Genomic DNA, 25,375 nt, shown 5'->3' with positions numbered 1-25,375 from the left:
GAATGTACCAGTTCATGTCAAGTTGTAGGGCTCTAATTTACTCCAGGCCTTATAGACTTTGAACTTAAGTTCTATAGTTTTCCTGATTTCCTAGTTTGCCTTTTTGGTAGGCCTACCATCAGCTCATCTCTCTCAGTAGGTCAATATCTTTATTTCTTGGTTCTTTTCTACAACACATTACCTCTCCCTACTATTTTTATATATACTCTGCTAAGAGAATATACTCTGCTAAGAGAATATTCCCCCTTCTCATCTACCTCACTGTATTTATCCATTTCTTTAAACTTCAAAATCAATACACACCTATGTTAGCTTTTTGTAGCTCTGATCAAATAACTGAGCAGACAACTTAATGAAGCAAAGCTTTATTTTGGCTTATGGTTTCAGAGGTTATAGTGCATTGTTGGCCACTTCCATTGCTTTTAGCCCTGTGCCAAGGCAGAAACATTATGGAAGACAGATGTGGTAGGGAAACCTGCTTACTTCATGGCAGCCAAGAAGCAGAGAGACAGGGAAAGAACCTAAAGGAAGGGAATAGGGACTAGATATAGTCCCTAAGGTAATGCCCCATGACCTAAACCCTGCTAAACTCTTCTTGCTATTCCATCACCACCTAATAATGCTTTCAAATTATGATCTCATCAATGGATTAATCCACTGATGAAGTTAGAGCTGTCATAATCCAGTCACTTCCTGAAAGCCTACCACTAAAACTCATGAAAATTTTTTTTGGAGGGGGGGACATTTTAGATCTAAATAATATCATCTTCTATGAAACCTTTGTTGACTGTAATGGACCCTTATAACTTCTTCAAGTTTGAGCCTGTACTCCAACTGCACTTGAGACTTCACTTCTGTCAAGTGAAGTGATTAATAAATACTGAAGCATTACACTCCTGGTCACAGTTCACATGCACTGTCTTAATAGCACACTATAAGGTGAACAGGGTATTTGCTATTAAAGTCACATGGCAAATAAGGCATTTGGGGTTCAGGAGTGAAATCCTAGGGCCACTGCCTATACATGTCAAGAGTGAGGATATAATCCAGCTTTGCAGATTCCAGATCCCATGCTTTCAAAACTACATTTTAAAGGATTTTTAAGAATACCAACCCACAACTTTAGCATAACATTTTAAAGTAGATGAATAATTTCTGCAGACATTATATCATCTTATTTTAAGTCTTTGAGGTAAAACTAGGAAGGTTTTTGTTTTTCATATGCCTTTAATTTGTGTCCCTTTTGTGTTGTGATGTATGTATGCATGTACATTAAAGCCATATATCTTAGACTATGCATGTGTATGAAACCATTCCATTCACCTATTTTGTTCTTCTAGAACTGTTTACCATAACTTATTTCATTTTATCCCTTTTGCAGTTTTTTCTAGGAACAGTGAACCAGTTAGTTTTGGAAATAATCATTGTGAACCCAAAAAAGAATGCATATGTTTTTGGTTCCCCTGCGAAACAGATAGTGACAGACTCACATTAGGAGTTTGATAAATTTCTGTTGGATAAATGACTCACCTGATTCACATCCACCTTGCTTGGATGAGGAAAGATCCCTCTTCTCCTCTGTCACTGTCAACATGGCAAGACCTCTCCTTTTCTTCTTCTCCCCCCCACCCACTCTGCCACAGGGACTCAGCTGTGTCCAACAACAAAACGCCACACAGTAGCTCCATCAGCCACATCGAATCAGTCCTACAACAGCTGGATGATGCCCAGGTGCAGATGGAGGAGCTGTTCCATGAGCGTAAGATCAAGCTGGACATCTTCCTGCAGTTGCGCATCTTTGAGCAATACACCATTGAGGTATGAGGGAAGGAAAAGCAGCAGAAGACGTGGGGATGGGCACTGTCAGAGATAGTACCTCCCAAGCAAGAGTACTGCCACACTTCATTGTCAGGTAGTAGCCTAAAGGAACAAGAATGGATTATGCTTTGAATTTTTAGGACTCACACAATTCATATTATATATATTTGGTACAGGGTCTTACCATGCAGCTTGGACTCATAGTGATCCTCCTGTTTTCAGCCTCTCCAGCTCAGGGATTATAGGCGTGCACTACTACACTGGACTCAGTTGTGGGCTCAGCACACCCAGGGATGGGGACAGCACAACATGATGGTACCAGGAATCTAGTCCTGGTCATGATTTTTTTTTCCTTTCCCCCCCCATTGCCAAGTAGGGCCCCTTTATTTTACTCTCCGTCAGTGGTTTACTTCACTGAAAATTATTTGATACTGTTCATAGACTCTTAACTTGATTCTTTGGCTACTAGAAGACCATTAAAGTTAGCAACTGACTGAACCAGCATCATTGAATTTCATAGCTTATTGAATGGAAAAGTCTTCAAATTAGGTGGCCTCATGAGCTCATACACATAGTCAGGCATGAGATGAAGTCACACAATAGCCAAGAAGTCAGGCGTTGCAGGAAGAAGACTTGTATTTCAGACCAAACTCTACTTGTTAGGAAAGTAAGTTTTCTGAGGCCATTTGCTTGTTTATCTCACAGATTCTTCAGTTCAGTTTTTGAAGGTCAGAACCATATGTTCTTGTATATTTATGTTGCCTTTTTGACAGTAGTTAATAATATCTCCCTCACATAATATCTTCCTTTTATTGTTGCTGTGAAACAGTAACTAAATCCAGACCAATAGAGTTTCTGGAATATGAAGAATATCAACAAACGTGGCACTTTCTCCTAGTCAGGGATACTGAATTATTACACTAAAAATGCTGTCTTTTCTTTGGTCCTGACTGGCATGGTAGGATAGAAAACCAATTCTTTTACTTATCATTTCTTTTTCTTTTCTTTTTAAAAATTTTACAGTCTAACTATCTCCTTGGTATTGAAGTTTTTGGATTTCTGGGATGCAATCTTTCCAACTGTATCTGTGAAAACTTTGGTAGAACTAGATGGAAGGAAAAATTAATTCTTTTAGGTCAAAAACTCCAATATCTTACTCTTAACCCACTCTGGGACCAGAGAAATATGACAGCAAAAGTTGTCCTTTTTTTCATTCTAGGGCCAAAAATCTTTGTTGAGAATATAAAATGTTAAAAGAAAATCAATGTTAAAGGTGTTCATCTTCCAATCCCTTACTTTCTTATGAGTACATCTGTATATATGTTTCTCTCCAATCCTCAGACATTTATCATTTAAACATTTCATGTTCTAGAAGGTGCTTTCTGGATAGTTTCTGGAACTATGGAAAAATAAATATAAATCTAGATCTTATCTTTCTAGCTGATTTTATGATTATGTGATGTTATTCATATTTATTTTGAATCTACAATCAAAAGTATTTCAAGCAATGTTAAACATATTTTGGAAGAATAATTAAAGTGCCAATGAAAACTATATTGGCATTTTAATTATTCTAGTCTTCCAAGGTCAATTAAGACTCAGGACATATGAGAACTTGTACTGTAACATTGTGTAACTCAGTTGTGTCCCAAATTTTCTAATCAAGGAGATTATGGGGCCAAAGAGGAAAGTGATTGATGATGTGCAGTGTGCCTAAGGAGAGTAACATGGAGAGAAAACATTCTCTCCAGCTGCACAGAGAGCACATTGGCCAAGCAATGGTCGTGACTCATCCACATAGCTGACACTGACAAAGGATCTATAAACTGAGATACAGGATCTCAGGATAAATCCTGAGGGGATTTGACTGACCTTATCAAATCCAAAAGCTACAATTCTTGTTACATAGGTCTTGCTTTATCTTGGTCTTAACCATCCAAAAGAAAAGTATAAAAAGTAAAGCCATGTTGTTATGTTGAGCTGTAGGGAACTCAGGTCAACAACTTCTGACATTGCCAGTGAAGCGGAAGACCCAATACTATTATGGACTACTGGAATATTTTGGAATATTTTGCTGAGTTCACACACCTATAATATTTAAATGATGGTACTATACAAAAAAAGGGGGACACAGATGAATGACCATTTTCTATCTGTGTATTCAAAATGGTTAGGATAGATATATAGCTACATTCTCTTAATTCAAGGAATAGAGGGATTTGTTCTAATAGTGTTTGTAAATAGGATATCATGTGTGTATCTTGTATAACAAATAACCACTAGGAATACAGTATGCAATGTGTTAATTATTGAAACTGTCCTACCAGTTTGATTTGAAACTGTCTCATTGCTATTTGGTTCTCAATAAAATTATGAAAAATATATTGGCATTCACTAAAGGGTATATATGGACCTCATAAAGATAGGGTGAAAGAACAAAGGAAAGAAGGGTACAAGTCATTATTTCTTAGTAACTCCAAGGGGAAAGACATAAGAGAGAAGTTACTTTTAATAAACTTGGTATAGACTCCAGGAACTCCCATAATCCTCAACCCATCTTCCCTCTGAGAAAAAGTGTATGCCTGGGGGAAATTATTTTTATTGGTGTGTTCTTACTTGCTGTTCTGTCATTTAAGACCAATATGAAAAAGTGTTTAAGAGGAAGGAAACTATATGAAGATCAAGTGTTTAAGTTTTACTTGATTGGATGGCTGAGATCAGGGTTGCAAGTTTAATTTCAGAATGAGTCAGTTAGCTTCATTTTGACATGGACAGCTGGAGCATCTCTAGGATATATTTGACCACAGTGATTCTGGGCAAATCCAGCTCATTTCTGAAATGCAATCCAAAGCATATGCAGAAAATTATCCTTTTAAAACATGAGCATAAGTCAAATACCTTAAAATTATATGTTAGATGTATGTTACAGTAGAGAAGCTTGATACTAAGTTGTAAGATTTGCATTCTTCAGCTTGTGTATGAAGATTTCCCTTCCTCCCTCCCAAAAAATAAGGCAGTAACTTGGGCAACTTTGTAATACACTAGAGCAAATGTAAAGAAGTCTAAGGATCTGATAAAATGACCAAAATACAAATAGTGATTTGACTTTTAATCCTCTGATGTAGGCTATGACATCCAAGTTTTGAAAGGATCTTGTTCCCTGTGTTGGGGGAGATAGAAAGCTGGGGAATGCTATAACTAATCTTAGCTAGAAATGGAAATTCCGCCACACCTATAGAAAGACTCTGCCTCGAGTCAGATTGTTGGAAGTTATTTTTGATAGTGATGAGATTATTTCCAATACTAGCTATATTTCACTGTAGGATGAAGAACAGACTCCTAGAGAAGCTTCAGAATGTGAAATTGAGAGTGGTTTCTGAAATACGAGCCATGTCAGAACTGACCTAAGCCAGGGTAGCTTCCGTGTTGCAGGACCTAATGAAAGGCATTTCCTGCACATACGCCAAATTCCTAAGGATTACTACAAACCAGAACAGGGCAGCTACTCTGCTGTCTGGGGGAATCTAAGCATGACTCCTCAACCTTACTACTGATGTCTGAGATGGCTCTATTAATTTAAAAATTAGAATAGTGAGATGCTGTACCCATCTCCTTTTACTCAACAACAACAACAATATATTTGTCTTCTACATTATAACCTGGGGTGAGATCAGAGGATACTCTCATGTAAAGCAAAATGTACCCCAAATTTGTTAGGCAGGTGTTCAAAACCAGGATTATGGCTGCATTCCTGACATATCTTCTTGGGTGCTGGACAGTGGGACCCAGAGTGGAACATGATGTCCTCTAAATGTTAATCCTGTAGGCTCATCCTCTTTCTATGAAGGACATTTTATATGAACTAGTAGTGGTGGAAGAGGATCTCCATTAAATGCTAATGTTTATTTTGTGGTGGTTAAGAACATAGTGATTTTTTTTTCTCCCTTATGCTTGATGATTTTTTTTTTGCATTTTTAAGTTTTCTACAATTAGCACGATCAAAAAGAAATAAAAAGTATGTTTGGAAGAAAAAATAGGCCATGGGCATCCAAAATCTTTTGATTATATACTTTCTCAATTAAAAACTTTTGATGTTCTTTCACTGGCTGATGATCTCAGGATTCTATATGCCCTTTTGGTAAAAGCTTAGCTTTTTCATTAGGAGCTGTGATTTCAGGTTTCAAATGTCCCCTGATAATTTCCAACTATTTTTTTTCTAGTGTTCTTGACAAATCTGATTAGATTGTCATTGTTCCATTAACCCCATAATGCAGCGGACAGAGAGTTCAACATTTTCTTTTGCTTTCAGGATTAGTGTTATCATCACTGCAGTTTCTTTGCAGGAACTTTGTTAAGCCATATCTTTTTATAAAGGTTATTTTACCTTAAACTAGATAATAGATAAATCCATTTAATAGGGAACATGAAAAGAGTGATAATTCGAACTATGCTAGCAGCAATGAACAAATGAGGCACAGCATACCACTCTGAATTTTGGCTTTCCTGATTTCCCTGAGGAGCCCTGACCTACAACACATAGCACAAAGCCATCTGCTATGTGGTCAGAGTGAGACTAAGTCTAAGGAGACTTCATGTATTTTTTATTAAATGTGTACAAATAGTACATATGCTCATACATGTGTGTATTCATATAGAGGAGATTTCTCTGTCTATTATCAGTGGTTAATCTTGGCTATATCTTATGATAGGTATACTGGTGTTGATAGCAAGAAAAATACTTTAAACAAGGAGCTTTATAAAAATATAGGTCATATTTATGTTCTTTTTAAAAAATCATAATTGCAAACAAAGTTCTCTCAGTGCAACAGATTTATCTGAGTAGTTAACCTGAGTAAAGAATGGAACAGGCAACTTTTAAGTTTCAGGGTTTACATTAGGATATGTTGGGGCCAGGTTAAGGCTCCGACAGCCCTCATTCAAAGGGGCAAACTTCTGTTAACAAAGGAAAAGCTGACCACTTACTAGTGGTCTGCCAGTTGATTGCATGTAGAGGGCTTTAGCATTTTATATTAGAAAGTGATTATTTGGTCAGCCTTTCACCTGTACAGACTCAGTAAACATTTAGCGTGGATACTTCCTGTGTACCAAAAACTATGCTGGGCATTGAAAATACAACAGTAACAGTCCCTGGCATTAGAAGGCTAAGTGAGAAAAGCTCAGAAACATAATCATCAGCGTCAGGCACTGTAGTAATTCTGTGACAGGGAGCCTCACCATTAGATAGGAATACTGAGTGTTGGCTTGTCAGAATGCCTTGAAGGTTTCTCGGTGGGATATACCTGGGGATGGGAACAAGTTGGTGGCTGAGATATTGTATTCCCAAAGGATGCCATCAGCCTCTAGCAAAGTATCTCTAGACTCCAGAAGCATGGTCTGGCAAGGAAGGAGAAGAAACATAATTTCATCACAGTGTTGAACAAAAATCTCTACCATTTTATACTTTTGTTCTTGTTCTATCTCTGACAAAAGACGAACAACAGTAACAACCACAAAACAGATCTGCTCTTTTTTATTTATAAGCCTTGAAAATATCCATAAGTCTCTTTTCCTTTATCTGTAAAATCATGAAATTATATCAGGTATTTCTGCAGTGTCTTCCAACTCTAAAGCTTCTCACTTCCCTTTTCTGTGGTACATATCCCCGCTTATTCACTTGTGTCTGTGTAAGGTATGGCCTCTGGATACTAATTCTCTTGACCACCCTCTGCTGAAAAGACTCTAGTTTGCCATCCCAATGCCTGTGCACACACCTTGGGTAAATCTTTTTCAGGACTCTGACATCTTCCAGAGCAGCCTGCAAGACAGGTCCTCTTCAGTGACTTTATGCACTGTCTTGTTAGTTTGATGATGGTTAAAGAGTACCAATTTTTTTCACTAGGATAGATGCTTCCAAGACCCCAGATTTTTTAAAAACTCAAATGGCAGCTTTTATGTTTTCCCCCTTACATGTTTAAATTGTTTTCGTATTTCTTCAGTCTTTGCAAGTAAATGTAAATTAAACTTATTATCACTTCTAAGGTTGTAGCTGTTTGAAATGCTGGTCAGGTCAGCAGGACCCTTTGATGCTTGACTGGATCTTATCCTTCCATGACACAGCCATTAACCTGCACAAACACTGTTGACTGTGGGCCATATAAGGGCTCATTCATTCGCCTCTTTTTCCAGTTACGCCATGAAGACTCCCAGTGCCTTGCTGTTCCCCATATTTGTAATATCCCAAACATCCACCTATGAGTATTAATTATATCAAGAAAGAAAATATTCATTTGAGATCATCCCTGTGGGTTCTTCTTATAGGGATCACAGTAGTGTTTTCTAAATCCACCTTAGATCCCTCAATAAATTCATTGAAGATAAGTCAAATTCCTTAGAAAATGTTTATGCAGTAGTATCCTTTAAGAGTGTTTGTTTTCTAGTCAAATTGATTTCAGAATCATTGGTAGGTTTTTCCTACTGTCTTCCTTTTTTTTTCTTTAAAAAAAAAAGAATTATTCATATAACCTTATTTTGTTGTTTGTTTTTGGCACCGGAGATCAAACTCAGAATCTTAGGCTTGCCAGGCAGGTGCTTATGCCACTGAGCTATCTCCCTGGCCCCCATATAACCTTATTTTTGTAGGACACGAGTTTTCAGAAAATTATCAAAGATCCCTGATAGAAACTTTCAGTCTGCTCTACAGTGGGCAGGGTTGGAGGTGCAGACCTGAACTCAGGTGATCTCATCAAAAGTCAATGCTGTGTGCTCCTCCCCTCTGGTAAGGAGGGGAGCAGATGTAAGCTATAATGTTAGGTAGGGGAGATGTTGACTTAGGGGAGAAAAAAATGTACATGTTAACACTGAAAAACTAGTAGGTATTAGAAAAAGTAAGCATTGTGTATTGGAGGAACTATTCAACAAACCAGAGATTATTTGAAAACAGAATGAAGTTCCACAAGTCTTAAAGTGATGAAGTAATGGAATGGACAAAATTCCTACTCAGTATCCCTTTCAACCCTAGTAACAAAGTCATGATTATATCAGTGACTAGGTTTAATCATGTTGGTAGTAAACAAAAAAACAAAAAAATGAAATGAAATTGGCCACTAAATTATCCAGCTATCCAAGTGATCCAATTGGAATAGAAAGTAATTAAACATTGGAATTCATCAATCACAACATTTTGCAATACGTTCTTACATTATTTTGCCAAGAATTAAAAATAACTGTCAAATCTACTGTTGATGCAGAAAATTCTTTAAGTACCCCCAAAGGTACTGCATTAAAACCTTAAATAAATGTTTTAAACCTCTACATATGACATACTGCATTTTTGAAACAAGGAAAATGCTATAAATAAAATAGTCTGTATTAAAACTCACTAATCTAGTTATTTAATAAATTAACAGAAAATAATGCTTTTCTATTATTTTTTGTTAATCACTATAGTGGAGAAGAAGAATTAACAGTTACAGTCATTTTAGTTTAATAGTGCTAACCTGTGTTGACACATGAACCCATTTTAGATAAAATAGCTCTTTCCATGCAATGAGACAATCTTTTCAGCTGCAGAACTTCTTGTTCTGTCAGCCAGCACTTGTAGCCAAGTGGAGAATATTTAGCTTTCATTTTCTCATCTTAATAAAAATGACATAAAAGAGAAAATTTTCCTGTATTTGAGTAACATCCTTTCCAAATGAATTGTGATCTCTTCTCCCCACTGTTAGTTGGAATGAGATCAAACCTTAATACATCTGACATGTAGAGCTGATATACTTAATTACCATTTGCTGAGAAGCAGTACAGTGCCATCATCATATGGAACACCTTGAGCTAGACTGCATGGGTTTGAAGCCTGTGTAGATTTCATTACTTTACTAGTTTTCCATAGGCAAGTTGCCTATGCTTTCTAAGTCTCAAAGTTTCCTTGTCCAAAAAATGAGAAAGACAGTATTTCCAAGACCATAGGATTGTGCGAAGAATTACAGACTTAACACATACAACATTTTTAGCAAAGCTCCCAGCACTTAATAATCACTTATATAATGGGGTGTGATGGCACACACCTGTAATCCCAGCACTTGGGAGGCTGAGGCATGAAGACCTTTGTGAGTTCAAGACTGGCCTGGGTTACAAAATGAGTTCAAGGCCAGCCTGAACTGCATAGCAAGACCCTGTTTGTTTGAAAAACAAACAAACAAAAGTCACTTAATACATTGCAGTCAGCATTGTTGCTGTTATTCACAATATATTATAGCATGTATATATTGAATATATGTGTGTATATATATATTCATTCTATATATTTTTCTTCTTCTAAATCTTAAGTGGTTACACACTCCATTATTCTTACTGTGGCTTCCCAAATTCCTTTCTGAGTCATTCCAGGTGTGAGAACCAAAGGTGTTTGGTTTTTCTCTGCAAAGAACCTGTTATGCAGGGTGTGCCACATACTTCCCTGCTGCTGCTTTAGTCCTTTTGTTGACATCCCACTCCTGATTGCAGATGTGTCAAGGCACCTTAGGAATCCAGAGAACTAGACAGGATAACATTACTTTTATACTAAGCAATTAGGTAGAATCAATGAAAAAAGTAATTATCAAACTCTAAAACAAAAAATAACCTATTGTGAAAGGCAGTGTGCTTTCTTGTAAGGATAAATTATGCCTGGTATTTAAATAAGATCACAATCGCACAATTTATTGATCTGTTCAAAGAACACATGATTAATTGAAAAGATCCATGTGATGTAAAGAAAACTGAATTATTGTGAGCTTCTTTTCAAAGAAAAGAACAGAGGAAGAGTAAAATTGGCACTTTTGTGATGTCAGAATACAAAAGGGTATTTCCAGAAATCAATTTTTGGAGCAAAAAATGATACCACACCATGATTAAGAGCATTGGACTTTGCAGTTGAATGCTCAGCTCTGCCACCACCAGCTCTGATCCCATGGGAGAACTGACTTCTCTGTAACTTCAGTTCCTCTGAGAGTTAAACAAAGGAAAGTTAGATAATGTCTTACGCCACTATTTATTCTATAACAAATGCACAGTTCAAAGTAAAATATCTCTCTCACCTCCATCATCAGCAGCAGCAGCATCATTATCAGCATTTAAAAACAATCTTAAAAAATAACTGCACAGTGAGATTTCCCACTGTGCTGATGACAGTAAAGAACTAAGTAGGTGACTAAGTAGATGAGAAAAGACAGTTGAAGTAGGAGAGGGGGGAAGGTGAGTTTTGACTTAGGCAGGTATGAAATAAAATATTTGAGGAAGAAACACCAATGTTTTCTCTACCAAAAAAAAAAAAAAAAAAACAGGGAAAACTCAGAAAATAGGAGGAGCCATTGAAGCTCCAGGCAGCTGCTAAACCAACTGTGGACCAGTTTTGGGCAGCAGAAAACAGATTTGGTGCTCTCATGTGGTAGGAAAGCCTTGAACTTCTTTTTGAAGTAAGCCTTCCTATTTCCTACTGCTGCTTCCTCTCTACATTTTTTAGCTCTTTGTCTGATTTCTTTGCCTCTAGAGTAAACCATTGTTAGAATCAAAATACTGTCAATTATCTCTCAGGAGGCCACCATATTCTAACACTCCAGTAAATTCAGGATAGTAAGCAAGACTGAGCGTGTGCCACTGCCTCCCCACCTCCACCCCCCCCCCCACATAGCCAAGAGGAGAACAGAGCAGGCCAGGAACAAGATAGGCTAAGTTGAAGGAGAAAGCAAAACATGTAGACTAAAATCTGAGCACCCCTGGGATTCCATCTTTCATTCATTCCTAGTTCAGATTCTCCCCAAATGGAGTTAAATCACCAGATTCATTCCCCAATAAAGGTTTTGCTTTTCAGGGTCTCATCTCTGATTGAACAAGTTCCCATAGCACGAGAGAAAACAGAAAAAAGCCTCTCAGTCTGGGGATGTGATGAAGTTCATCATGCCAGAGGGTTTGTTTAGACATTTTCAGTTTGTTTAATTTTGGGTTTTTTGTGGTTGTTGTTTTTGAGATAAGGGTCTCACTATATTCTGGACTAACCTTGAACCCATCAGATAGCCCAGTCTGACCTTGAATTCACTATGTAGCATTAAGCTAGTCTTAAACTTAGTGTGAACATCCTGCCTCAGCCTTCTAACTACTGAGATTATAGGCTTACACCATCATACCTGGCTCAGAGAGTTTGAAGAGATTTCAGAGCTATTGCGCCACAGAAGAGGCAGATGGGGCTGGGACTTAAGTCAGTTGACTAGTTCTTTTTTTTTTTTTTTTTTTTTGGTTTTAATGACTGCAAATCTTTATTTCTTCAGACAGAATATTTGTTAGCTCTTATGACTCAGAAGGGGAAGAGGACTGAAGGAGGGAGGGAGGGGAATGGGGAATAAAGCAAGATACATCACGTACAGGTACAAGTTCATTAATGTATCTAAAATATACCAAAAAAAACCCACAAAAAATTTACATGTATAGTTTTTGTTGCAACATACCACCTACTGATTTATTAAATAACCACTCAATATTATTAGGTAAACATTCCAGCTACTTTTATGTAATAAAAGTAAAAAGGAATTTTGCATGGTTTGGCTATATTTCATTTTATACATTATTTTGTAGGCCTTTATAGGATATAAAACTTAGAAAAGTTGACTAGTTCTTCTGGCAATATAAACCCTAAGTTGTGGTTGGAAAGCTAGATTTACACATGAGCAGTAAGGTTAGCTGCAGGTTTGAAAAAAAAGGATTTTCTTTTAAAAACAAATCATATATATGTGCAAAAAAGAGCCTTGTTGTGTGTCATGTGTTGAGTAGCTCCTTGAAATTCTCATTCCCAGGCTGGGTAACAGACTTGATGAGGGTGGTAGGGATAAGGAAAGAAAGGAAAGAATAAAAAAACACTAGATACAGACTACTGAACAGATTTCACATTCTGTTTGTGTTATAACCGTGATACCAGACTTCTGGGGTTCGCTCTCCCAACTGAAACACTTTAGAGAACACTTTTCTCTGCTTCCTCTCACTGGGATTCTTAGCACATGCTGCATCATGGATCCTGGCCTTCAGACTTTCTGGGATCTTCCTTTAAAAAATAACCCTTCGTAGAGTCAGTTTCATAGAAACAAAAAAAAACAACAACAACAAATTACAAAGGAAGGGCTCAGTGAATTAAAGTGCCTGTAAGGAGGTGCAGGGGCTGGGGGTTCGATCCCCAGGCCTCCCGTGAAGACCTCGCCCCCAGGGCACGCTGACACAGCGATTGAGACTGGGCTTGGGTGGTGGCACATGCCTGTAATCCCAGCTCTTGGGAGGCTGTAAACAGGCGATCACTACGAATCCGATCTAGTTGTGAAACCCTGAACACCCTGTAGACCCTTCCCTGAAATACAGAAAAAAAAAAAATTGAGAAGAAGCAGGTTCTTTCTTTCATGTTTGTTGTCTTAGTAATTTTATTTGAATTTCACATAATTGATAGATGAGGAATGGGCAACAAATTGTGATTTGGGCTTTTTTGTTTTTTTGGTTTTTGGGGTTTTTTGTTTGTTTTTGTATTTTAGGGAAGGGTCTAGAGGGTGTTTAGGGTCTCACTGCTAGATCAGACTCGTAGTGAGCCACCTGTTTATAGCCTTTGAAGAGCTGGGATTACAGGTGCGCACCACACACCCAGTCTCAACTGCAGTCTCAGCACGCCCCTGGGACAGGACCAGCACGGCAGGCTCAGGGATCTGGGCTATTATTAATATATTTATCTGATAAAAGATTTATACCCAGAAATATTAAGGACTGTTACAACTCTACAATTAAAATAATAACCCAGTTTTCTAACAGTGGACAGAAGACTTGAACTACTTTACAAAAGCTGGTATAAAATGTCCAATAATGTGCTCACTGTCATAAGCATCACTAATTAGCAGGGAAACACGACTTAAAGCTATAATCAGATATCCCTTCACACTCATAACATGTCTAAAATTACATAGATGATAATGCAGATGACAGGATGTACAGCAACTGGAACCTTCATACAATCCTCCTGTAAACATAAAACAGGATATACAGAGTTACAATCACTTTGATGAATTCTCTGATAATTACCTACACACCTCCTCCAGGACCTTCCAGTTCTAGTCCCAAGGAAATCCGAAGCCCACACAAAGACTTGTTTGCATTAGAACCGTCACATCAACCTTACTCATAATGGCCACCCACACACCAGAAGTAACCAGAAACTTATCGGCAGGAGAGCAGATGAATAGACTGTGGTGCATCAGGACTGGAGAGCACCCAGCTGTAGCAAGGGATGAAGAGTGATGCACAGAACTACACACTGTACGGCCTCAGTCATAGGAAGTTTAAGAGTGGGCAAAAGTATACCTGTGGTGATAGAAGTCAGGATGTGGTACCTGGTATTGGCAGGGCAGGGAGTGACTTAAGGGGAACAGTGGAAAGGCCTATATTTATTTTTGATGATGACTACATGAGTGTATAAAATTGTCAAAACTCATCTATGTGAACACTTAAAATATATGTATATCAAGGGACTGGAGAGATGGCTCAGTGGAATAAGCACTTCCCTGGCAAGTGCAAGGCCCTGAGTTCAATCCCCGGTTCCGCAAAAAAAAAAAAAAAAAAAAAAAAAAAAAAATATATATATATATATATATATATATATATATAAATTATATTTTATTTTTTAAACTACAAGCAGGGAAATTATCCTTTATAAGTTGGAAATGAAATCTCTGTCTTATCTTCTGTTTAACCCCTTTTTCTAATTAGAGAATGAAGTACTACTCAAAGATGGAGTTACAACAGAAACCTGTTTTGCCTGTCTCCCTGCTGGTTCCCAGGTCCCCTGAAGTCTCCCCACAATAAACAGATATTGAGTTTCCCTGCTGAGTTCCACAGATCCCTGAGTTGATCTGAAAAGATAGGGGGCATGAAGTGGAAACCCAGGGCAGTGAGCATGGTATTTATACAGTTCTCCATCTGAGCTTAAAAGAAACTACTATGCTTTCATCAGTTTGTATTTTGACTGAAGAAAGGCCTTACTGTTAGACAACAAATGGAATCCTATGACCCAGACATCAGCCGCTTGTGGCGGACTGCTTGGCTTTCCCAGCCCACTGTGCCTGGCCCCAGCATGGAGTACAAGAGTACTTCTCTCACTTGCCTTGAGCTGCTCCTCTATGCCCAGTGTTCACTGCTTCCCCTAAAGCAGCAGTGTTTGGTAAGGGAATATTACTTGTCAGCTGAGATGTGACCTGGCAAAAAGAAAACTACTAAACTAGGGATTTGGATATATGCTTAGACTTCTGGGCCAAACTGCAAATATGTGACTCAGGTGCGACTTTAATTTTCACTCTTCAGCAAAGGTGACAGTACACATGTTATTGCCTTCACAGGGCTGTTGTGGAGGTGACATGAAATAGCAGATTTGCAAATGATTCACATATCAGGTGGAATGATTATCTAATTCAGCACTTCTGAATACCTACCCTGTGGATAACTGCAGAAAATGTAAAGGAAGTATAGGATTTAGTCTGTTTGCAGAGGACTAAGAATAGACTAGGTTAAGCCATCTGAGTTAAGGTACAGAATAGTGATCCAGTAGCTAATTCATGTTAGAACTGTGTTCCCATTCATGAATACTTCAGTCTTCATTAGAATCATTAATGCTTTTCAATTGATTATAAACTGCTTGAAGTTTTAGAATTACCTTACAATACATTTATATGTAGTTTTGGTCCCTATTTCCAGGTATCAGACTTTATAATGGAGGGAGAATGCTGTACAGTGGAATACAGAAACCAGAATGGGTGCCACTGGGTTGCTGTACACCAGCCTTTGAACTAAATATGCATTCTCTAAACTTTTCCAGCCCTCAATTTCTGTCTCTGAAATAGCCTCACCACTTAGTTTCTGAGAACCTCTCCAATGATGAGCTATTTTTAGAGCATCAGTTGTAGGGTGGTAGATAGTCTGCAGTTAGGTGAACTGAGCTATATTTCAAGCTATGCCCCTTCTTAGCACAGCAAATTTTGGACAAGTCATATATCTGTTTGAGTGAAGAGTAGCTTCATCTTCTATAATACAGACCCAGAAATCCCCATGCTGCCTGATTCAGTGGGTCATTGTGGGGATCAATGGGATGAGTGCACAGAAACTTAATAAACCAGAACTTAGAGCATATTTGCTGCTCTTTGCTGGTGCTTAAGTCATTAAAACACACAGAATACTTTTAAGGCCACATATACATGGGTACATGGCAGTGTTGCTCAGCTATAGTCTAATGGTCGAGATGTGGAACAAAGACTATGTTCAGGGTGGGTTAGTTGATAAGGCTTGGAAGTAGCAAGCTTCAACATATCAGTCTTTTGTGGGTCCCGCAAGCCTGTTTTGATGATGGTTATGGTTCCCTACAGGTGACAGCAGAGCTGGATGCCTGGAATGAAGACTTGCTCAGGCAAATGAATGACTTCAACACAGAAGATCTGACCCTGGCAGAACAGAGGCTGCAGCGCCACACAGAGCGGAAACTAGCCATGAACAATATGACCTTTGAGGTCATCCAGCAGGGCCAGGATCTGCACCAGTACATCATGGAGGTCCAAGCCTCAGGTAGGGACCTGTTCTGGCAGGAGAGATGGCGAAAACAAGGAGATCATTTAGCTCTCAGGAGCACTTTTATACTAGTCATTATTTTTATTCCTCCAGAATAGAAAAATTTACACTCATTATAAGGAAAAAGACACTAAAGCCATGCAGTGATAAAAATGGAAATAGAACCAAGATCTCCTGCTATTGCAAATAGAATGGGAAAAACAGTGATGTAAATCAGTGTAGATTTTTTTTTTTTTTTTTGGTTTTTAAATGGTAGCCTGGAGAAACAAGTTAAAAGCAGCCAAAAATCCATGGAATGGTACTCATATAGGCAGCTGACTCCTATTCTACCCCTACCCCTGCCCCTAACAATATTTCCTTACCTGCCCTCTATTCCCAGGCAGTCTCCTGCTGTCCAGTTCATGATTCCCAGAGTCCTCAATTTTTTAGCACTTGTCTGTGGGTGAATTTGAGCAGTGTTGCTAAAAAGTTATGACAAAAATCATATAATTTTATAAGTTCTGAGAAAAATATGGCTGTTTCCCCAGTTTAGCCTCTTTTCCTGCCTAAGATTTTTTCAAAATTCATTTTGATCACATACAGTGATCTTACTATATGTCTGCCACTCTCCAGGACAGCTTTCAGCATTAGAAATGGAGAAAGCCGTAGTGATCCCCAACAACAGGTGGTTCAGAAGTTAAGAACCACTTGTCTGGACACGTGCAATGGAGTTGGAAACCAGGTCTCCTCCCAACCAGCTTACCCCATTGCATGCCTATCTAAGTTCTTGAAGACTGAGGTTCCTTGCTCTTGGAATAAGGCAGACAAGGGCAGACCCATCAACTCCTTAACACAGTGGGGTCAAGTCCATGCTGACTGTTAAGGTAATTAAAATTGTGAGAGTTTCAGGGAGATCTTAGAAATCCTACTGAACTTTAAGGCTCTATGTTTCTTTTGGTGACCTGAAAGAGTTACAGCTATACAAGCTTTCTAAGGAATTCCAATTTTAATCAAAGGGGAGAGAATTTAGTAACCTCTGTTCACTTTTGTCAGCATATTTCATTGAATGGTCATCTGTGATGTGATCAGAGTGCCGCTGTCTGTAAAGACAAGGGTGATTTACAGAAGTGAAGGCTGTATTCAACTCAGCCCTGGAAGATTTACTCACCTTCAGTCTATTTAAGAACATTTTTTCAAAATGACAATGCCCAAGGTCCAAGCCCAGATATTCTAATTTAACTACCTTGCCTTTGAGACTTTGAACTGTGCAACAAGGGCTGAGAACTACTTTTTATTATAGTACTTAAGTCATAGAGCTACCATCTATGAAATGGCCTAGGGCAGTGGCCCTCAAAGTATGGTCCCCAAATCAGCATTTTCAGCATCACCAGTGCATCCACAGTATCAAAAAGACTTCTGGGAGTTGCCAGTTTCTGAGAACTACTTGTGACTGGAGGCTGAGTGTGCTTGGTATCTGCCTTAACCATGAAAATACTCTCAGGCAGATGGGCTGCCCACCCCCACAGTATCCTATTCTAGAAATGAGCTTTGTTAAGAGAAGTTTGGTTGGCCTCTCCAGGTCTCAACTGGCCGTTTCCCCATTCATGCTGCAGCAAGCTGTTCAGTCTGGCAGCACCCATGGGGCTTCAACGGGAATGAATCCAAAGGTTCCAGGGGAGCAGGCGCTCTGCCCATGGCCTGGTCCTGTAGAGACGGCATCAGCCTGATCTCTGGACTTGCAGCAAGGGGAGAGCAAAGTCCTGCCATAACTAAGGGTTGGAGTAGGGTGAAGGGTAGGCCTAGGGAAACCTCCTCCCAAAGACAAGTAAATGGTTTGGGTATTTGTAGTGTTTGTCTAATGAACTATATTTGGATTAAAGTTAAAATAAAAGACAGCAAAGTTAGTTGGTTTTTAGCCCTTTCTACTGAATTAAGTGCTTATATTCTGATGATTTTTAGTAGTAAATGGAACTAGGGAATTTCTAATTGTTTATTTTCAAATGTGAAGTATATACTATGGAGCCACATTCTCTGCAATCCTTCTGGAAAGCCAATAATTGTAATCACAGCAAAAGGCTTTGCATAAGTCAACATCAGCCATAGGAACAGGGACAAACAGAAACAATTCTTGATCTGTCCTTCCTCACTATATTGTTATCTAGCAGAGCCTCAAATTGGAAGGTGGTGGAGTTTTATGGGGGGGAAAGCATGTTGCCTGAATTTAAGGTCTATTTCCACTACCAATAAACAGTTTGACTTTGGAAGTCCCTTTTTATTTCTCTGTAGCTCTTAGTTTATTCTGCTGCTTTGACTCGTAAAGTCCCTTTCAATTTTCACATTACACCATTCAGGCTAAAAACCCTTAGAGATCTTGTCACCAATGAATTCTGGCCAAGTCTGATTGTTGTTGTCCTTAGGAATAGCACAAATGTTTATTCAAGGCATGAAGTTCTCTCTTTATGCAAATTTTCAAGGGAAGATGTTGGGAGTCTATGGTAGTAAAGTTTAGAATTTACCATGCCTGAGAAATGTCCCAGAAATTGAAAATATTGTAAATACATTCTTAAGATAAATTACATCTGGGCCAGTGAGATAACTCAGTGGACAAAGCACCTACTTAGGCAACCACAGGGACTGGTGTTCAATCCCCAGCACCACACACGCTGAACTGGCCACAGAGACTGGGCGTGGTGGCACACACCTGTAATCCCAGCACTGAGGAGGCTGAAAACAGGAGGATCATTACGAGTCTGAGCTGTGTAGTAAGACCCTGTACCAAACAAATTTTTAAAAAATATAAATTACATCTTTCAGGGAACATTCTCTTTGAGCATGAAGACTAAGAGAACAGAAAAGAGAAGAAATTCTTGGTTGAGTTCCCAGCCACCCATCTTAACTACCTGGGCATACTTGAACATATCACCCAGTGTCTTTGAAGCTTCCCCTTTGTCTAAGGAATGGTTATCATAGTATACCTGCCACATGGGTCATGGAGAGGGTGCAGTTGGATTAGACATGAGTCAGGGAAAGGGTTCAGTCAAGCTGCACAGGTATCCTGTGTAATACTTTGTACTCTAGCACACTCTGCATTCTGTGGGGGTGATTTGTGTCATGTTATCCTCTCCAGAAGCATGAGGGAGTTTATTTACACTCCTCTAGCAGAGAGATTATGTCTTACACCCTGCAAATTCTCAATAATAATGTTTGTGGAATTAATTAAGAATGAACATCACTGTGGGTGGAACAAATGTAGGTAAAAATAATAGACCACAAATAACTTTATTTCATAAAAAGAAAGATTTTTGTTTTTTCAAAATGAAAGTTGCATCAGGATAACAGGAATGTAGACCTGGTAGAACCAAGAAAAGAAAAATAGAGCCTTGCTTCCGAGCCTGGCTGCACATTTAAAATCACCTGATGTGGTTCTTAAAAATACCAGTGTCTGGCTCATGCCCCTCAAGGAATCTTACTTAATTGGTCTGCAGTGGGCCCAGTTTTTTTTTTTAAGCTCCCAAAGCGATTCTAATGTACCAAGTTGAAAACTCGGTATTTGATCTAAAAACCTGATTAAAGGATTTTGTCATTTCTGACCTGGATGCTATAGAGTGATATCAACATCGAAAGAAGATAGGGTACAGGGAAGAAAAAATTTGTTCTCCATGTGAGGCACATATGGTTATTTAAAAACACATATCATTGGAAAACCCATTATAGGTGTAGACAGTATGTCCAGGAAGAACCAGATCTGACCCTGGTTCATAGCAGCCTCTCTCCTTGAGAAAATTAGAGTGGTGCCAATATAGATCATTAGGAGAGCATTTGCTTAGCATGTATGAGGCCTTGGGCTCAATCTCCTGTACCTCAAAAAAGTTATTTTTAAATAAAGTGGTATCTCCAACATTGCAACCAAGGAAAGCAGAGTAGCGCTTTAGGTGTGACCTTGAGCCCTAAATAAATATGAGAGCAGAGTGTTCTTTAGCTGAGTGAAGCATAATAGTATCACTGTTTCCTTGGGATATGGCCCCTGTGACATCTTAACCAGTAGTTCACAATTTTGGTTGCCTGTTGGAACCACCCCAGAAACTTTAAGAATTGCTGATGGTTGGTCTCAGCCACAGAGACTATACTGCTATGACCAGGATGTGGCCAGGGCATGGTGGTTTTTTAAAGTTCTCCAAATGAATCTCATTTGAGCCAGAATTGAGAGAACTAATACACTGTCATTCAAGCCACTGTAGTTTATAATGATATACATTAACCAAATATCTAAACACCTGCTGGTAGATTGTATAATTACATTTTATTTGACCCATTCAATAGTCCCATGAGTAATTTGCAAATTACATGCCATAATCTCCCCAAGGAGAAGGGAAAATGATATTTAGAACTACCTAGATACCAGGCACCATATATGTTATATCTCATCCATATCATTGTTGTGATTCCATTTTACAGATGAGAAAACTGGAGCTCTACAAGGGTAAGAAGCCAAGCTCTGCTGTTCATAGGTTTCAGACTACATATTCAAACCAAGCCCTTTCCTTACCAAAGCTCTCAGGTATTCTCCATCACAGAATATGACCCCAACTCTTCACTAAAGAGGCCATTTATCAACCATCTATTGATTGGATGATAAGAGTCAAGTATAGAACTGGGGCCAGAGGAGGCAACATGAGAATAAGATGTGTCCCTTGCACCAGGGATCCAGTGGTCCTGTGATAGCAGGACAGGGTAATACAAAAACAACAGCTATGCTGTTGGATGAGCACAGGATGCTGGGGGCATGTGTGAAAGAAACCCCTTGTCTTTTAGAGACTAATAAACTCACTCATTCTAAATATATCCACTACTTGATGGAAAGACATATATGTTATTCTGCATTTATAGGAACCCCCTGCCCCAAAAATAGGGCTATACATAGGCCTATGAAGAGGTTGAGAGCAACAGTGTCAGCCTAAGCAAACTACTCACTGTTGATTGGTGTGTACTGAATTTAGTTTTAGCTAAAGCTCACATCATTGTGCTTGGGAGCAGGGAAGGAGAAAGGTTAGTTTCTGTTTCTCTGGGTGTGGCTTGAGTAATCCTCCTGTTTTATTCCCATGTGCTCCATTCCCAGCATGCTGTGTTGTTGAGTACCTAGATGTGACAGGCCTCACATTCATCTTTTGGATTTCCTGGGTCCATCTCACATAAACAGTATCAATGAGACAGGTGAAATCACAGGATCTGAGTCACCAAGCAGGTGGCGAGGCTGTTATAAATGATGTCCTGAGCATGTGCTGGTCTCTGGTGGGCTACTAGGCACAGAGCATACAGTGTCTTTCAGTGTGACAGGGATGAACTGTAAGCCTTACACAGAAAGACACTTGAACCAAGTCCAACATATTAAACACTAGAGACCTATGCAGAATGAAGATGAGCTGGAATAAGTCAGCACTGTGCCTGAGTGTGAAGAGGAGATGGATCTTAAATTGCAATTCTAGAAAATAGACACAGGGGTTGCAGGCATTTCCTATGCCCTGCTCTGGAAATTTCTCTATTCTTATTTTTCATTTTAGTCAAGGAGATGTTCTACCTCATCCTGCTGGTAATTGAAAATAGTAACCAGAGGATGTTGGCTGCCAAGAGAACAAGCCGTTCTTTTCTGTCTTCCACAGATATTTCAGGAGCTAGGACTTGAAATTATGAAACTGAAAGAAAACAACATGCAAGGATACTGAAATTATTATCATGTAACACCAAAAAAATATTTTCCCACTCTCCCATATTGTCCTTATATAAAACACTATTTTTACCTCCAGAAATAAATTTCCCTCTGAAGGTACAGACTTCCCTGTTACTCCCCCGACTGCACGCTGCAGGTGTGGTGGTGGTGGTGAGGTGCATTTTTGATGCTATGAGTCAGAGTGATGGGATGTCTCCCAAAATGGAATTTATTTTTAGCTCACCATGTGTGGAGATTGGTGGGCTCCTTTGGATTTGATCCCACCAAAAGTGTCCTACCCTTTAGGAATTTAGTTAGAGTTTGATTCCTATTGTTAGTTGGGTTCCTATTTGCTATGTCTTTGACAAGGTATTAGCACGAGGACCATACCTGCTTTGTGTCTTGGGTCATAGGTTGAAAGAACTAAAGAAAAACTTGTACAGAACTAAGAGATTGTAGTGCCAAGCAGAGTTAGACATCAGAGTAAGCAATTTAGAGTTAGAATTTTCCCAAAGCTAAGGCTGTGACCAAAGCTGAATCAGAAATAGAAAGACAGTCAGAATAAAGGAATGAAATTCTGTATCATTCTTACTATTTTTATATTATCTTTAAAATAAAATTTTTTTAAATATTAAATAGAGGCTGGGGAGATGGCTCAATAGAATAAGCGCTTCCCTGGCAAGCACAAGGGTCTGAGTTCAATCCCCAGTTCTGGAAAAAAAAAAAAAAAGATTAAATAGAAATTATCAAAAAAGAAAGTTTTATAAATTGCAACTTCCATTAAGTCAGTGACACTTGGGAACCAGGAAGTCATGAATGTAAGAAGGCAGAAAGTTGAAAGTTTAAAATGAGAGTCAAGAACTGAAGAAAAAAAGCAAATAAAACAACAAAAAAGTAGAACTAGAAGCAGTGACCTATACTTATTACATGTTTATTGATATATGCTGATTGTCTGTATATGACAGAAATGTACACAATAAATATACGTGTATACAATATATGATTCAAATGCATTATCTCATGTAATACTCCCAATAAGTTTAATAAGTAGATCGCTTATAAGATAGGTATGTAAAAGCCTAGTTTGCATATGAAGAAAATAAAGCTTCTGGAGCTTAGGTAGCATCTCCAGTACTAGGATTTTAAGTAAGGAGTAGTTCTAAACCTAGTACATTTTCATATTGTCCTAGAGAGTTAAATAGTAAGTACTCGGAGTCACATTACCTGCAGACAAAAAGCAGGTAACTGAAGGTAACTAAAGCAACTCACTACTCAGTCTCACAGTTTGTAAATGATCCTTCCATGCAGAAATCCACTGAAGTAAGGCTACTTTGGATCTGCTAGTAATGTCTAAGTAGGATCCTTGGTGTGATGAGGAGAGAACTCTGCCAGACCATGAAGCACTCCCTGCCTTTGCAAATAAGCAGGCCCACCCTGGTTCATGCAGCAGCCCCCCACCCACTGATATATCCTACAAAACTGTTGTCCAAAACTGTTCTCTAAAACTGATGCAAAAATAAGATAATTTCGTGATAGAGCCACCTAACAAGTTCATGGCTACCAAACCAGCACTGAAAAAAATCTCAAGGCTATCCTAGAGAAAAATAAGGAAGTTAGTTAGCAGTGACAAAAGGTCTAATCTAAGAAATAACATCAGGTATGTTGAGTATTTAAGTAAAGGGAATTAGCAATAGAAAAATATAACAAAGAAATAAGTCAATACCTATCAGTAATAACTCTCAATGTGAATGGTCTTAATTCCCCAATCAACAGGCACAGATGGCCAGAACAGATCAAGAAACAAAATATAATGATATACTATACTACACAAAAAACACAATTAACCCCAAAAGAAATTCATATACTAAAAATAAAAGGATGGAAAATAATATTCCATGCTACAGTAACCTGATAAAAAGCAGGTATCGTTATCCTGTATTTAAACAAAGTGAACTTAAAGTCAAACTATAAAAAAAAAAAAGGAAAAGACAGTCACTACATATTGGTTCAGGGAACAATCCAACAGAGAGAGGTAACAATTATTAAAATATATATGCACCAAAAATCATAAAGCAAGTACTACTGGACATAAAAGACAAGATAAATATAAACACAGTTATATTGAGGGATCTCAATACCCTACCTGTCACAAGCAGTTGTATTAACTGAACAAAACAAAAATCAATAACCAAGTTGAACAAAACCTCCAAGTAAATGCACTTAATATCTACAGTGTTCCATACAATAACGGAATACACATTCTTCTCAGTGGCACATGGCACTTTCTCCAAAATAGACTACACACTAGCCAATAAAGCAAGCTTAAGTATATGTAAAAGAACTGAAGTCATACCATACATATTACCAGATCATAACACAATGATACTAGAAATTAAGAACAAAAGAAAATGGAGAGGTTATGCAAATGCATGGAAACTAAACAATAGGTATTGCTCTTAAATAAATGAGTTACTGAATAGAACAAGAAGAGGACAGTTTCTAGAACTAAGCAATAATCCCAGTACAACATAAGACATATAGAACACAATGAAAACAGTCCTAAAGGGGAAGTTTATAGCTGTGAATGCACATGTCACAAAAACAGAGCCAGCCCAAGTAGCCTAATGTATCTCAAGATCCTAAAAGACAGGAACAGTTCAAATCCAAAGCTAGTGCAAAGAATGGAATTATTAAGATTAGAGTAGAAACCAATGAAATTGAGACCAAAAAATATGAAAAAAATCAATGAACAAATAGTTCTTCAAAAGAACAAATACAATAAATAAACACTTTTTAAGCCCGTAGCTTAGAAAGTAATGGATGTAAGTCACTGCAATTAGAAATGAAAAGGATTAAAGCACAACAGATACTGCCAAAATAAAAACTATTAATAACTACTTTGAAAACCTGTATGCCAATAAATTGGATGATTCAAAATATATGGATAGATTCCTAGAATTTTTATATATAATATATTATATAATATATTATATATATATGAATTATCAACCAAATCAAGATTTAAAACTCTGAATTATTAAATAATAAGCAATTAAATTCAAGAAGTAATAAAAGCCTATCAACTAAGAAAAGCCTAGGTCCAAATGGATTCACTGCTAAGTTTTACAAAAACTTCAAGGAAGATCTAACACCCATACTTCTCAAACATTTTACTGAAAGGGAGATATTTCCAAAGTCATATCTGAAAACTACCATTACCTTAATTCCAAAACTAGACAAGAATGCAACCAATAAGAGAAACTA

The 25,375-nt window shown here is 38.1% G+C and overlaps 1 protein-coding gene across 11 annotated transcripts in view; it reads left to right on the top strand.

The window, feature by feature from the left end:
• The window catches only part of Kalrn (kalirin RhoGEF kinase), a 733,834-nt gene that overhangs the window by 434,157 nt on the left and 274,302 nt on the right, over positions 1-25,375 (top strand). For all 11 annotated transcript variants that reach the window (XM_023702250.1, XM_023702249.1, XM_023702247.1 and 8 more), the window contains exons 13-14: positions 1,644-1,818; positions 16,230-16,425. In XM_023702250.1, coding sequence (XP_023558018.1) covers positions 1,644-1,818; positions 16,230-16,425 — 371 coding nt within the window. The remainder of the gene's footprint in view (positions 1-1,643; positions 1,819-16,229; positions 16,426-25,375) is intronic.

This window comes from Octodon degus, unplaced genomic scaffold (assembly GCF_000260255.1).
Source record: "Octodon degus isolate 3935 unplaced genomic scaffold, OctDeg1.0 scaffold00147, whole genome shotgun sequence".
NCBI classification, from domain to species: domain Eukaryota; kingdom Metazoa; phylum Chordata; class Mammalia; order Rodentia; family Octodontidae; genus Octodon; species Octodon degus.
This window is presented reverse-complemented; position numbering and strand designations above follow the sequence as displayed.